General features: G+C 40.0%; 1 protein-coding gene and 1 non-coding gene across 5 annotated transcripts in view; both read left to right on the plus strand.

The window, feature by feature from the left end:
• The window catches only part of LOC147129516 (uncharacterized), a 32,895-nt gene that overhangs the window by 12,233 nt on the left and 4,941 nt on the right, over positions 1–15,721 (plus strand). The window contains exons 1-11 of one of the 4 annotated variants that reach the window (XR_015082659.1): positions 4,527–4,777; positions 6,221–6,757; positions 7,632–7,927; positions 8,075–8,255; positions 9,830–9,969; positions 10,467–11,035; positions 11,169–11,442; positions 12,184–12,373; positions 13,907–14,091; positions 14,452–14,547; positions 15,251–15,409. Coding sequence is in view for 3 of the 4 variants with exons in the window: in XM_086017264.1 (XP_085873390.1) it covers positions 4,647–4,777; positions 6,221–6,757; positions 7,632–7,927; positions 8,075–8,255; positions 9,830–9,969; positions 10,467–11,035; positions 11,169–11,442; positions 12,184–12,373; positions 13,907–14,091; positions 14,452–14,547; positions 15,251–15,409 (2,758 nt within the window). In the remaining variant the exon portion in view is untranslated. Of the gene's footprint in view, positions 1–4,526; positions 4,778–6,220; positions 6,758–7,631; positions 7,928–8,074; positions 8,256–9,829; positions 9,970–10,466; positions 11,036–11,168; positions 11,443–12,183; positions 12,374–13,906; positions 14,092–14,451; positions 14,548–15,250; positions 15,410–15,721 lie in introns of those variants that run through there. The other 3 variants (XM_086017264.1, XM_086017265.1, XM_086017266.1) reach the window with 3 other exon arrangements.
• Positions 12,868–12,949, plus strand: trnas-gcu (transfer RNA serine (anticodon GCU)). The gene has a single exon. It is a non-coding gene; the product is annotated as a tRNA-Ser (tRNA).

Here is a 15,721-nt window from a genome sequence, read left to right on the forward strand (position 1 = left end):
TCCACTTAAACAATTCCAGCGGAAACTGTTAATTGCACGGAACATATATTACGGGACTCACAATAATGTCAAATTTAAATTAAATTCTTAAATGTACGGTACATTGAAGAACTAAGTAAAATACGAAAACCGAAAACAATTAAGGTTGTTGAACACACTGTATAGATGTCCGATTCTCAGTGTGTACATGCCTTTTATTCACATGCATGACCTTGGTGGTGGTGGTGGTGGTGGTGGTGGGTGGGGGGCGGGGCTTCAGCAGGACACAAAGGGGGCTCTCCTTGCTTGTCTTCCTTCATCACACACATCACTATGGTGAGCGCACGTGAGTGGACGCGGTGAGCCGATGGTGCACGCAGAATGCTGATGAGGAAAGAAAAAGAATGAAAAAAGAAAGCCCCCTCTGTAGCTGCAAGATAGAGCGGTAGGGAAGACGTGAGAGAGAAAACAGATCCCCCGCCACATTGCTCATTCATGTCAAAACGCCTTTACGGTTACACTTACAGTAGTGGATCATATTTTACCTTTGCGTGCGCACGGGACTCTCAAGTGACGGATTGTTTGGCCTTTCTTATCACACCTTCCGCTCTATGTTTAATTCCGTCTTTGTCATCACAGTGGCCCACTTTTAATGTCTGTCCAGGCTAATGAGGTGAAAAATTAGCTGCAGGCTCTCCAGGGAAGCTTTTAGAGGCAACAACATGAATTTTTTTTTTTTTTTTTGGGGGGGGGGGGGGGGGCGGATTAGGCATTGTGTATTTATACTCCACATAAAAGGGATTATTCAAAAGGCCAGTGATGATGAGAGACGCTTGATGTCTTTTCCAGGTCACAATCGAGCGAGGAGGATTGAATGAAGGCCAAAGGGATTTGGTTGTAGGGACAACACTTCATCGAATGCTATTAAGGGAAACGTTCCAAAGCAAAGACATGAAGGCCATCACATTACACAGCGCGCTCGCAACAATACAGACGCCGCCAAAAAAAAGTGTGCAATGTACTGAGAGCCAATTACATTCAAACTTACAAATGCTACTTTTGAATGACCCTAACCCTGTCTTGATTACAGTGTTGAATGCAATTCTGTCAAAATGTTGCTTGGAATAGACATTGTGTCACTTTCACATTGATACGATTTTTGTTAGGTTGCGTGAACTCAAAATTCCAAGGCAACAAACTTCGATAACATTTTGAGGTGGGTAATTCAACAACGTATTTGAAGTTTTGCTAATGTGACCATTAGCTTTACCGTATTCTCAACAAAAAAATAAGAGTTTACAGAACGAATTGTCCCTTGTATTAATTTATATTAACTTGTGTTTTTTTTTTTTTTACAGTGTAGAAAGATTAGTAATAGTAGTTACTGTACTAATGCTAGTTGTTGACTAGTAATTGTAAATAACTGTGCTAGTAATAGTACCTATAGTAGTAATGGTAATTGTAATAGTGTTAGCAATAATGTAGTAAGATTAGTTGTAAGTGTGGTTATAAGAGTAATGGTAGTTGTCGTAGTAGTAATAGTCATGGTAGTGGTAGTAGTACAGTAATTGTAGTCGTAATTAAAGTTGTAGTAGTAACAGTAGTTGAAGTAATAATAGTTGTGGTGGTAAAAGTAGTTATAATGCTATTAGTAATAGCTAGGGATGTAACGATTCACTCAATTAGATTTTCGATTTTCAGGTCCCGAATTTTGATTCGATTAGATTTTTTTTCAAACTGCTACCATGCTTGTATCTGTGTGGTTCTGCAGCCATCCACAAACGCAGTACGCAATGATGTTTTGCGCAAAAACATAATTTGATCTACACATTTTCAAAATGTGCCATGCATCTGGGATGAAAAAAAAACGTTTGAAGATATCATTTTCTAGATGAATTTAATCAACTCGATTTTCGACAAATCTAATCAATTAATCTGGGTGAACCGATTTTAAATCGATTTTCAATTAATCGTTACATTCCTAGTCATAGCAGTTCTAGTTATAATAGTAATTGTAGTCATGATAGTAGTTGTACTGGTAATAGTAGTTGAAGTCATAACAGTAGTTGTGGAAGTTGTAGTAGCAATGTTAGTTTTAGTATTAATAGTAGCTGTAAGAGCAAATATAATAGTAGTTGGAGTAGTGTAGTGTAGTAGTAGGAGATGCAGGCGTGGTAGTAATGGTAGTTGAAGTAGTAATAATGATAATTATGTATGATTATATTATGAAGTAATACTAGTCGTTGTATAATGATAGTAGTAGTAATAGTTGCTGTAGTAATAATGATCGTAGCTGTCGAAGTTTCTGTCGCAGTAATTATAATAATAGCCATAGTAAAAATGTGTTGCACTAGTAATAGTAATGGTAGTTTTAATAGTATTAGTAATAATAGAGGTAATATTAGTTGTCGTTCTGGTCGCAATAGCAGTTGAGTAGTAGCAACAATATTAATAGCTGGAGTTGTTTTGTAGATCTTGTTTAGCCCCAGATTGCTAAAATGTATGAGATGTTTCTTTTTAGTGTGCAACGGTTTTTAACATTCATGTCATTATGATTCGCAAATAAATCTTTGTTTGTCTAACTTTGCCAGCGATGTATAGTGACAGGCGCAATGGCCGAAGGTACAATTAACCGTGCACCTGTTATCATTCAACAGAGCAAGTCATGTAATATCGTCACCTTTGTGTCCCATCGAAGACGCCCTGATTCCACGCTGACATGATTGAATTTGTGAGTAAACTGAGATGAGGTAATCATTTCAGTATTCAAATTTTTGTGACATTTTCGTCGTGTACCGTGAGATTTTTTTCCCCATGTAAAATGTGCGCCTGGGCTCAATCAAAGTAGGAACACCCTGCTTCTTGTCAACACAAGCAAGGACATGACTCACTGCACTGTACTGTCAAATCTCCAACAAAGTGACATGATGACACATTAAAGGATGACACATTTCGCTGAGCTCGGACTTTTCACCGCACTGCTATGCAGATTTTATGAAACTTTTTTTCCCCTCGTGAAAAACAAGCAAAAATACATTCATGCATTCGGCCAGGTCGTCCCTATTGTGCCGGAATAAGGTTTTAATCATTATTAAGAGGCCATGAAATGTGACAAATTGCAATTGATATGATGAATGGCAACGCTATAATCCAGTTATGTACGTTTTATGATGAATTGGCTGTCAGCTGCAGTTCAGCACAGTCAAGCTTCTCCTCCTCCTCCAATTCTCAATGTACTGAATGATTGAGCCTATATTAAATCACCTTGTTAATTAAGTCGACTTTTGTTATGCCCTCCTCCATATGCAGGGGAGGGCACCTCACTCTACTCAACAATGGACTGGTTTCACATTCACATTCAACGCTGTAGACAATTGAGTCTCCACATTGGAAGGTCAGAACCGAGATTAATACACAGAATCTCAAAACTGTAAGGCAGAAATTTAATTCCATAGTAATAGATAAAAACCAGGCTGGAAAAAAAAGCGTTGGCATTTAAAAAAAAACATGACGCCCTTGTTGTTCTTTTGAGTCTGCGGCCTCAAGAAGATCAAGGTTATATCGTGCCAATAGCGACACCCTGTGGCATTCTACGGTACTAACACTAAAACAAACTACGCAACATCTTTTCTTCCATCTAACAAATTCATTATTTGCTTCTACTTCCCATTCGAGTTCCTCTCACTTCCTATATAATAGCGAAGATAATCATAAGGCTTCTTTTTTTTTTTGTCTTATCAATTTGGATTGAAATTGTCACTGTGTAGCAATAATCATCCAGCAAGATATTCCTTTACAAAGTAAGGAAAGGGGGATATTTTCATCTTGACTCAGTCTTTAAAGACATTGCTGAAGTTGTATATGGATTCTAGTTTCTAACTGTGCAGTTATTTATCACAGTTTCTAACAATTGAATATTAGCCATTAAAAAAACATGAATAAACTTAAATAATAAAACTTTTTACGAGTTCCAGCAATTGGAGGAAGAAAATTCTCATCGGTTGTTTACCTCTTGACCAAAGTGGGTTCAGTGGGCCCCTTTCAGTTTTGATTTAGGGTTTGATGGGTTGAATGTCAAATGACTACAATTAAAAGTTTATGGAAACACCGTGCAGGGTTTTTTTTAAATAGCAAAGTGAATTTTTTTTTTTACTATAGGATTAAATGTGTTAATAAATGCCCCCTTTTTTTTGTTTTTTATTCATTTCTTTTTCCACTTTTTGACTTTTTTTTTAGATTTTATTTATGCACTTCATCTGTTTATTGATTGATTGATTTGACTAAATAATTGATTAGTGAATTATAACAAACCTAAGATGAGATTTTATAAAATAAACAACTTCACCTTTACAATGAATCTATTGATTGGTTTATTTTAATAATAGATTGATCAATTTTATCAAAATGAACTTTAACTAGATCGAAATACATTCGTAATATATGAATAAGAAAATGCAACCTGTTCATTTATATATTTTAGTAACAATTGCCAAGTTACCTTTCTTGGCTTTTTTTTTTTTTTTTTTTCATTGACACTTGAATGGCGTGCTGCGTAAGGGAAGGGGGCGTGGGGGGTGCAAAAGCATCATCGTCATCATCATCATAGCCCCCCCATTAGCCAGTGTGACCGCCCACCCACTCCGGGGGGAAAAAGTCCTGCTTTGTGAATGAAGGGAGCGGCGGAAGGGGCAGAAAGCAAACTTTTCCAAAAGAAGAAAAAAAAAACGTCGTTATTTTCCTCCGCGTTTCGGCGTGAAGAAACGTCCACAGCATACACGGAGCGACACAGGAACCCCCGGTAGGTAACCCGTTTTTTTCCCCCCCGTTTTGGTTTATTTAGGAGTGTGTGTGGTTTAGGATGCAAAGATGCATGCACGGCAGCCGAACCGTGACCGGAATAAGTGCCGTGTAGTGAGCGGTCATTCCCATGCACGATTCGCAACTTCGTGGGTCGTCTGGAGGCGCATTTTCTCTTTTCCCACTCGGTGAACCGATTTTACTCGATATGCTCATACATGCAAACTTTCTGTTTCGCAACATGTCATGACTTAGGCAAAAGACGTGCAATGCCCGGTGTCACCATTCCACGCACACACACTCAACGCACAGAGGACTCATTCATGCTGTTATGATGAGTGTCTCTCGTGGACATTTGAAGTGAACACTTCTTATTTTCTTAATGTTGTCTTATATATAGTACCGATCCCTAATGACGTGACATTTGTTTAACACTGTACCATCTGCACAACACATGTCAATACAGACACATCCATCCATCGATTTTCTAAAACGCATGTTCTCATTAGATCACGTGTACACTGTGGATAGTAAACGTCGGACACAAATACACAATGTCCTGTTCACCCACTAATGTCTTGTTTTTTTATGTTAAAAAAAAACTGCCTTGTTACACTTAATTGAAAAGGGAGCTAATCAAAAGACTGAAGACTTCAGCTGTGTTTCTTTCTGTAGCTTTGTTTTAAGATTTAAGATTTAGGACTTTTAAGTGTCTCTGCTTTGTATCCTGAAGCTCCTCTTTCCAAAAAATTCAGAAAGAAATATAAACGTTTTGCCGGGCCTTATGCTTGTGAAATGTTGAATGAGTTTTTGCCCAGGTTGAGATGCTCAAAAACTGCATTTGTTTCTCCCTTTGCTAACAGCATCACACCACAGCAACAGCGTGGGACCAAATAAAAAATGTTTAATAATTATTGTTAAACATCTTTAGATAAAACACCCAACGTTTGAAGACGCTCGGATAAATTCTCTAGGAGAAGTTCGTTAAAGTGTGACCTCGTTGGAGGGCGACAAAAATGGTGACGTATTCCATCGTAAATTCAAAATGGCCGACTTCCTCTTAGGTTTACTGTGCAAAAATGGGCCAAAATGTGACATTTTCAAACTCATAGTTCACTTCCTGTACATTTTAAGACATGACTACTAAAGATTCCCCGGTCAAACGTACCTGGATGTGTAAACCTCGGTCGGGGTGCTACAGACCAATTTTTTGGTACTTGTTCGTGTATGACAACTTTTAAAAAATAATCTTTGCCAGGCCTGATTTGTGTCCAAAGTTTGGTGAGTTTTCCTTCATATTTTAGGCCCTCAAAAATGCAATTTATTACAGAAAAGAAGAATACGAATTTCTACAGAAACAATAGGAACCTCACAGCAGTCACTGTTAACTAGTTTCGCCGTTGGACCTCACTGCAATACTATTTTCACTTTTTTGCTTTTGCAGAAGCTGTTCCGTGACGATGGTGCTCACTTTGCTGTGTCTGTTCCTGGCGGCGCTGGTTCGAGGCGAGCCCTGCCTCATCATCAGCGAGATCAACGCCGACAACCCCAGATTGGACACCAGCGAGTTTGTGGAGTTATACCACACCAGCGGACAGCGGTCCTCGCTGGACGGATACACTCTGGTCTTCTATAACGGCAACGGAAACGTGGCTTATAAAGTATTAGACCTGAAGGGCCACAGCACGGATGACAGGGGCTTCTTCTTGGTGGGCTCGGTGGAAATGCTGCCCAAACCCGCCATCCTTCTTCCTCCCAACACAGTTCAGAATGGTCCGGACGACGCCGTGGCGCTCTACCACACGTCCGCGGCGCGTTACGTTGAGAAGATGAACGTCACTGCCATGGGCTTGGTGGATGCCATTGTTTATACCACGCGCAAGACGGGCGGTGCTGAGGTCTTGGCAGAAATCCTCACCCCGGGGGAGCTGGCATTTGTTGAAGATGAAAACGCCCTGGAGGGGGATGAATCCATCGAGAGGTACTAGAGAGCCTTGTTCCTTAATCAAATTTGTAACACAATTCACCCTTATGTACAGAAATTTGCTACAGCTGTGGGTGATTGTGGTTATTGCTAAAGCACTTTAGCGACACTGTCAGAAAAAAGGTGTCAATTTCCAGCTTTAAAGTGGAAGTCAACGCAAACATTTTTTTTTTCAAGAATATGTTCTGTGCAAGACCACTAGTTGAAACAGGGCATTCTGATAAATATTCCGTCTGTGGAATAAGTGTTAATCCACTAGTTTTCAGCCATTTCCGGAGGGCGGGCATTTTGTCTTCTGTCGACTGAAAATGACATCACAACTGCTCCCAACCACCAATCACAGCCTACCTGTTTTATGAATCTGAGTCGTGCTGCATGTCAGCATCTGCGCCATGCCTGATGCCAGTGTTTTAATTTTGCATTTGTGTTTGACTTTTCAATTTTGATTTTGACTTGGTAAACGGATCTGAAATTTGCCGCAAATAGTGCAAAACTGAATAATTGACAGTAGAATAGAGTGCGTTAAAGCCAGAAAATGTCCAAACTTTGCTATCGTTTCACAATTAAAAAGTCAAGTTAAACTTGAGTGCGTCTGTTGCAAAGCAGAACTGGTTTATACAACTGCACTTTTACAGTAAACATTGTTAGCTAATTTGATATAGCCTACCACCGCTAGCTAGAACACAATGTAGTCCTGCCACAAGTCATTAAGATTAGAGACGGACATTGGTGCACTTTCAATTCATTTATTATTTTTTTTATAAAAAAAAATAAACTCCCACATCATTTAACAGGGCAGGCCCTTCCTTTTAATGCCACACACATTCAAAGTCACAGATGCTACAGTGTATCCATCCATCCATCCATCCAGGTGTTTGTTGTCTGAAGATCGCTGGGGCTTCAGGGTGTCCGCTCCCTCCCCGAGCCAGAGGAACAACTGCACGACGGCTTCTGCACCGTCAAGCCAGCCCGTCATCACCGAGCTGAAGCTGGGCGGCGGTCAGGTGGACGGCTTCGTGGAGCTAACGTCAACGCCCGAAGCCGGTCCTCTCGTGTTGGTGGTGCTGAACGGGAGAACGGACAGAGTCAGCGTCAGTCTGAACGTGGATGCCAACACCTCCAGGAACGGTCTCATCTCCATGAACGTAGACAAGAGGTATATGAAAGGTAAGCGATTCCCAACCCTTATTGGACCAAACACTATTTTCCATTACAATTGGGACCATTGTATTGTGCTTTGGTTTTTAGCACCTATGTATCTATACAGCGAGAAGATAGTAGTGGTGTTAAGAGGCGATGATGTTTTTTTTTCAGGAGATGAGTCCGGGGCGGTCGCCATATACAGTGGTACGACTTTGCAGTTTCCCGTGGGCAGCCCACTAAGTCAGATCGAGCCTCTGGACTCGTTTGTGTTTGCCGGGCCCGGAGACAAGCCCAGTGGCAACCTCACGGAGACCCTCATCCCCGGCAGGCAGCCCTATCAGCTCAGCAACAGGCAAGGAATTGTGACTCACTAGGAACTCAAACCTCGCTCATTTCAAGGTGACGCAAAACGAAGAGTCGAAACAAGTAATTGCCTATCATACACCATGAAAAATCGATTCTGATGATTAAGAGCCCTGTGATATTTGGTGCATTCATATTTTTTTTTTACAATTTACAATGTCATTTTTAATTTGACATTTTAAATAATAATAATAATTCCTCCCAATAATAATAATCATAATTTAACTTCATAGGAATTATAATTATTCAGTTGATAAATAATCGTATCAAATATAATTATTGTTTAAAGTATTTGTATTAATTAATGCCAATGAATAATTCGTTCATTGATTTATCATAAATACCGGTAATGTATTTTAAAATATCTGTAAAATTAACAGTTTTACAAATACAGTCAACATTTTGAAAAAAAATAATCACATAATCCTAATTTTATTAATGAGACATAAGAAATTTGAAAATTAGCACCAATTATATTAAGTGTTGCTTTAATTTTACCATTTTTCCTAAAATTGGTTATCCTCATATACAGTATTTATTCTTTTATATTTATTTCTATTCATCTCATTCAATAATTTACTGTTTTAAACAAAAATAAAGGTCAAATAATTGGAAACACATATTTTTATTAAATAATTGGTCGAATCATTCTAATTAAATTAATCCTACCAATACAGTTTAGAAATTAAGGTGAATCACTCTTTTTATTTAAATAAACTATTTTAAATACACACTTTCACTTTTCTTTACATGGCCCATCTGCCCATTTTAATAAGCCATTGTGGCCCTTAAGCACAAGGTTTTTTTTTTGGTTCTTTGTTTTTAGTTTGTTTGGGTTTTTTTTTTTGCCCACCCCTGCTGTACTGTAAAGGTATACATTAAGTTTGTTTTAGTGCATTTAGGGTCAGTGTTTAAAATAAATGACCAAAAAAGTCATTTTTTCAAAACTGTTCTTTTTACTTGTGCAACATGATCTTTGTATTCGATGGGGGTTTGATGGTCATCTCGTGACCACCGTTCCTTATTGCAGAAGTATGCCTTCCGCTATTTTCATCTAAAATACGCACTTAGTCATGCTGACTTGGACTGCGCGCACTTTGCTGCCTTCCCTTTATGACACGCTCACTCTCAGCTTCTCTTTTCAGCTTCAACTACGTGAGCATGTAAACGATTGTAATTTTTCTCAGTCGCTTTGGTGCATTTCTCGGGTCAGAATTGAAATTGGCAAAACTACGTCCTCACATTGTGTCCCTTGTGCACGTCAAAAAAGCAGTTTCTCATGTCTTTGAACAAGTTCGAAATGATTCGGCACATCCATGCAAAAGCTTGTGTACAATTCTCTGCTGTTTTCGACGTTTTCAATTGCTTGTATCAAAACGTATGACGATGGGTCTTTGTTGAATTGTCTCACATCCCACAAAAAATCCCCCGAACATCAGGTCAAGAAAGACTCCTATGCAATTCATTCAACACTGCACGTGTACTTTTTCAATGACAGATAATGTACAATATGTGATTGTAACGATTATCTACAATAATACGCATGTCAATTTCCTTTGTCAGTTTAAAAGAGGGAGGCTTCTACCTCAGCCGTTGTGGCATGGCCACGTGGAGCAGAGATCCCGGCGTCTTCTGGGAGGCCCCGCAAACCCCGGGGCAACCCAACCAGTGCCCCTGGCCAAAAATCTGCCCTCACACTCTGGGTGAGTTGGGTCAACTTGCTGTTATGCATATGTTAATAATTTATTATCTGGCTATAGATGGGTCAGGGCCTGTTGTATTTCATTGCAAATCTGTTGGATGCGGTTGAAGTTAGGATATATGTATGTATGTATATGTATGTATGTGTATATATGTATGTGTATATATGTATGTATGTATGTATATGTATATATATATATATGTATATGTATGTATATGTATGTATATATGTATATATATGTGTGTAAATATATGTATATATATATATATGTATATATATATATATATATATATATATATATATATATATATATATATATATATATATATGTATAGCATATATATATATATGTATATATATATATATATATATATATATATGTATATATATATATATATATATATATATATGTATATATATATATAGCATATAGAAAGGAGCATAATTATGACTCACTGTTTCATGGCAGCCCCTAATAAATGCACTCTCCTGTTGAAGTAGTTCCGGGAGGAGGTACGGATACGTCCCCACACCTGCCATCTTGGGGGACCGGTGACTTCCTGATCAACGAGCTGAACACGGACACTCCCGGCGCGGCTGAAGACGGCGAGTACGTGGAGCTGTGGCACCCATCCGGACGCCGCGTGTCCCTGCAGGGCATCTGGATTCTGCTTTTTAGCGCACACAACAACAAACCCTACAGAGAGATCAGCCTGAGTGGTCACTTCACCACCGCCAAGGGCTACTTCCTGCTGGGCAGCGACAGGCTGGTGCCTGCGCCTTCTCTCCGCCTGCCTCCCAACACCATCCAGAACGGACCGGACGCCGTGGCGCTGTACCGCAGCCCTTTCGGGCCGCCGACGTCGCAGCAAAGGGGCTTCCCCACCAAAGGGCTCCTGGATGCCGTGGTGTATCGCAAGATGGGATCCGATAAGGAGGCGCAGGAGCTGAGCAAGGCGCTGACACCCGGACAGCTGCCCCTACTGGAGGATCCGGAGGTTCTTCCCGGTGATGAGGCGCTCAGCCGCTGCAGAGGCCTTTACCCCTATGACCTATCTGCATTTTCAGTAAGTACCCTGTCAAGTGAATTCAGTGATTCGTTTCTTCTTATTTGTGTACTTTTGTTTTGCATAATATTGAATACCGAGGTGTCTTGTGGTGAATCACATTTTATTCATTCCTGTTTATCAACTCGCTCAGGTAGCTCCGCCAACTCCGCTGAGGGAGAACAGCTGTCCCCGGCCTCCTCCGGCTCCGGAGGGCGTGGTCATCAACGAGGTGGCGAGTGGCCACTGGACTAATCACAGCCAGCAGAGGTCCTTCGTGGAGCTGCACGGCCCCCAGCTGACCGAGCTGCGCGGCCTGGTGCTGGTCGTGTTTGACGAGGAACACAGCGGCAGGATCGTTGCGCTTCCTCTGACTGGATCTATCGACGATGACGGGTATTACACGATCGGGAATGTCACTGAAGCGGGTGAGCACAGTCAGATAGGATAGAACATTTGACATGGCATAGGGGAAACATTTTTATCCTAGATAACCTTTGCACAAAATGCTAATTTGTGGCCACAAAGTAGGTATAATGTGCCCACAAAATTCGAATAAGTACTGTATTAATACAAGCATATGGTGGTAGGTAAAATATCCACCTACCAATTTGGTGGGTTTTTGTTCATGTTTTTTATACCCTCAAAAATGTGATTAATTGCAGAGAATAATAATCATCTCTTCAGAAAACAGCCCTAATTAATATCATTCCTGGAAAGTTGAGTTCCAAGACATGAAATAGGAAGGAAAAGGAAAAAAAATCACATTTGGATTTTGTGCACATTTTACCTATTTTGTGGTGACAGTTTAGTTTATTGTGCCATAATTCGGTATTTCGTCCGCACAGTTGAACTATTTCGTAGCCACAAATGTGTAGATCGATTGCGTGCACATTTTACCTGTAGTGCCCACAACTTAGTACACTAATATTTCCTGTGTACATTTCTTCTATATCATGGCCATAACTGAGTATTTCATGTACACGTTATACCTATTTTGTAGTCACAAATTAGTATTTCGTTTTTACCCATGTCATGATAACAAATATTGTGTTGAAAATTTAATATTTTGTGCATGTTTTTTTCTATTTCATGGCCACAGATCTTTTTTTTTTTCAGAACTACTTCATACTACACCCTTCATGCTCATATGTTTCATCTCTGCATAGATCAGACTTTCCCAGAAGGCGCTGATGTGCCGGCACGAGGAACGGTACTCCTGTGCTACGACCTGTTCAGCGTCTGCAGGGCTGCCACCGCCCTGACCAACTCCAGTCGGCGGGACGAGCTGATGTTCACTGACCAGCCCCTGCTCTCCTCAGTGTCCACTAGAGGGAGCCAGGTCATTCCTGCTCTCAGGTGAGCGTGGAAATCTTTAGTTTTTAGGGATTGTTTTTTTGGGGGTTTTACGTTTATCTTTACAGTACATACCGTACTTTAATAGACTTCTCAGCTGGTCAATGAACGCCGGGAGAACAATACAACAGTGAGCTCGCTCATGCTGCTGTCGACCACAGCTCACGCCAGACACTCACACAAACACTTGCCAATGTCACATCACCCCACTATGCCCGCTTCTTAAGGCACATATCTAACACACAGAAACAAATTTTATTTTATTTTTTTACATTTTCTGCTTGCAGGTTTTTTTTTTTGTGTCTTCAATTTTCTTTAAAAAGTAAGTTTTAATAAATTAAATGGCCTTTAAAGTGTCTATTTTTATTCTAGCACGACTGTATTTCTTCAGTGTTTTCTCCCTCACGCACGGTGATTATTTTACATCTACGTTTGCCCACGGAATGCCCACATGGATTTGCTGAGTCATTGGTTGAAAATAGTACGCAGCACACGCAGACGAGGTGGCCGAGAGGTTAAGGCGATGGACTGCTAATCCATTGTGCTCTGCACGCGTGGGTTCGAATCCCATCCTCGTCGTTGAGTCTTTTGTTGGCTTTTCCCAATAAATGCAGCATTTGTTTTTCATTTATTATATCCATCCACCCCTAAACAACCACCCGACCTAACTCCTCCAGTGTGTCTGACGCAAGTGCTTCATGCTTTGACCGTGATGAAAAGCAAGCATTGTGCGTTTAAAAACAGATATTAACCGATCTCTCTGTCATAAATAAATACAAAATTCTTTGGCAATGTTTTTTTTTTCTTCTTCACAGGGAGGCCAAAAGTTGACGAATTTGGATTTGACATACCTTAATTGACTTAATAAGTGCGACGGCGTATTAGTGTCAGCCGGCAAAAATCAAGTCATCATGATGACTTTTAATTCCGTCATGACTACTTTAAATCTCATCATGATGACTTTTGATCTCATCATGACAATTTTTAATCTCATCATGACGACTTTTAATCTCATCATAATGACTTTAAACTCTTCATGATGACTTTAAATCTCATTATGATGACTTTGAATCTCATTATGATGACTTTGAATCTCATTATAATGACTAAATCTCACCTTGTCTTTTTTTTTTTTTTTTTTTCTCGCTTGGGTGACACTAATATGCCATCGTAAATAAGAGCCTTACAGTTTATTTTTTTGCTATGTTTTCATAGAATGACACAAAAAATATTGTTTTTGGTTTGAAAATGTAAAAAATGTCCACTTCCTTTTCAACATCTTCAAATTTTTTGACATCTATTTTTTTTTTTATTCCTTGCTCATTTTGGTCAGTTATTGATTTTACCAGAAACAAGGTCAAAAATCAGTTGTCAGCAAACCGTATCGACTAGAAACTCATATTTACGAGCTTGATGAATACTTTCCAGATATGTAATCATTTTCATAAGGTGTCCTAAAAAAACTGTTCACCTTTCTGGAAATGCATGTATTTACTATTTTTTTTTTTTTTTTTTAAATTGTATCTGCATGTCCAGGTCCATCAAAAACGGCACGGTCTCTCTGAGCCGATGTGCGTGCTGCGATGTGAGAAGCCCTTCTTCCTGGACAACGTCTTCGGCGACGCCTCAAACCGTCAACGTCTGCCCCAGCTCGGCCTTCTCCAGTCACATCGACATTTGCCTTGGACCGCCATCCAGCGGCTGGCCAGAGAAGTCGGGAGGTGAATAAAACCATGACAAAGTATTTAGGAAAAAATGTACTATGTTGTTGGACGGTATCCTCCTATGTCCATATTTGGTCGATTGAATTTTTTTTTTCACAATTGTATGCTATTGGTCGGTCCCCACGTGGGTCTGTTACTTAGACAAATTATTGAGCAACCTAAAATGTTGAAAATGGCTTACTCTCTTTGACTCTCTTTTTAATGTCTCAACAAATGCCGTTTTCAAGGATACACAGTGGCAGACCCAAAAAAATGTGTGGATTGGAGCAGTAGGTAGCCCACTAGCGAGTTAGCTAGATGGTTAGGATGGATTGATAATTAGAAATTCAGTATGGGATTTTTGTGTTATGTTTTCAGACTGCAGTGGTCTCATTCTGGGAAGGAGGATGGTGCAAGTGGCCCACTATCTGGAGCAGAAATGTCTTTGTGGAATATCCGCTTTGTCGCTCCGAGGTGACACCTACTGTCAAAGGAATTGGTTTACATTTAATTCTTTTTCAGGGAAGATTGTATGGCTTGACTTAAAGCTGAAATCAACTAAAACATGTTTTTTTCAAGAATATGTTCCCAGCAGGCCCACTAGTTGAAACACGGCATTCTGATTAATTTTGCATTTGTGGAATATACGTTAAGCAGCAAAATCCACCCCTTTTTAGCAATCGGGTAACGACCAATCACGGCTCAGCTTCAGAAAACAGGTCAGCCGTGATTGCATTAACTCTTATTCCACAAATGCAATGTTTATCAGAATGCCTTGTTTCAACTAGTGGGTTTGCATAGAACACATTCTTGAGAAAAATATGTTTGGGTTGACCTCCCTTTTAAATCCTAACTTGTTTCGTTTTTAGTGGGGATTCGGATTCACTTGCTTGATGTTTGCCACAGTAACTTGAAACTTGAAGGTTAAGACTTGAACCTTACTAATGACTTACTCCCGCCTCCATTTTTTTTCCCTCTCAGCACTATGATGTTTACATTAATTTGTTACTCACAAGTCACGGCAATTAATCTGCCGGGCAAAGGCATCTGAAAAAAATCATAATTCAGGCCAATTGTGTGGAGGGAACACTGTATGTGCTATCTAAGAAGCTGATATTATTTGTGCTTCGCAAACAAGCGTCAATGCATTGCAATTAACTTTTTGGTCCTGTTCAAGGGGCCAATTTCTCGTGTGTGTCTGGCTGGTTGCGAGTGTGGGGAAATATCCAGGCCTTCTCGGACCACCAGAGGGCCCTCATCATCCAGATGTCCCCCGTGAACATCCCGCGTGCCGATGTTTGCTCCGCCCCCACCACTGACCGCTACACCAGCACAGGTCAGTCAAGTCTTTCCGGACGCCTTATTAAAAGTACACCTTCAGAATAGGATAAGACCTTCAATTTACATATTTACTGTATCTAACAAGGTATCTATGTAGTCTGTCTGGAATTGTTTTGTGTACACAATACTTAATCATATTGTGTTTTTTAACTGGAAAGGGCATCATTATGTTTCAGAATTAACCAGTCATGTTCAAACTCATGTTAAAGCGGAAGTCAACCCAAACATAGTTTTTTCAAGAATATGTTCCCAGCAGGCCCACAAGTTGAAACACGGCATTCTGATTAATTTTGCTTTTATGGAACAT

The sequence above is a fragment of the Filicampus tigris genome, chromosome 19 (assembly GCF_054856515.1).
Source record: "Filicampus tigris isolate MCC_2025a chromosome 19, RoL_Ftig_1.0, whole genome shotgun sequence".
NCBI lineage: Eukaryota > Metazoa > Chordata > Actinopteri > Syngnathiformes > Syngnathidae > Filicampus > Filicampus tigris.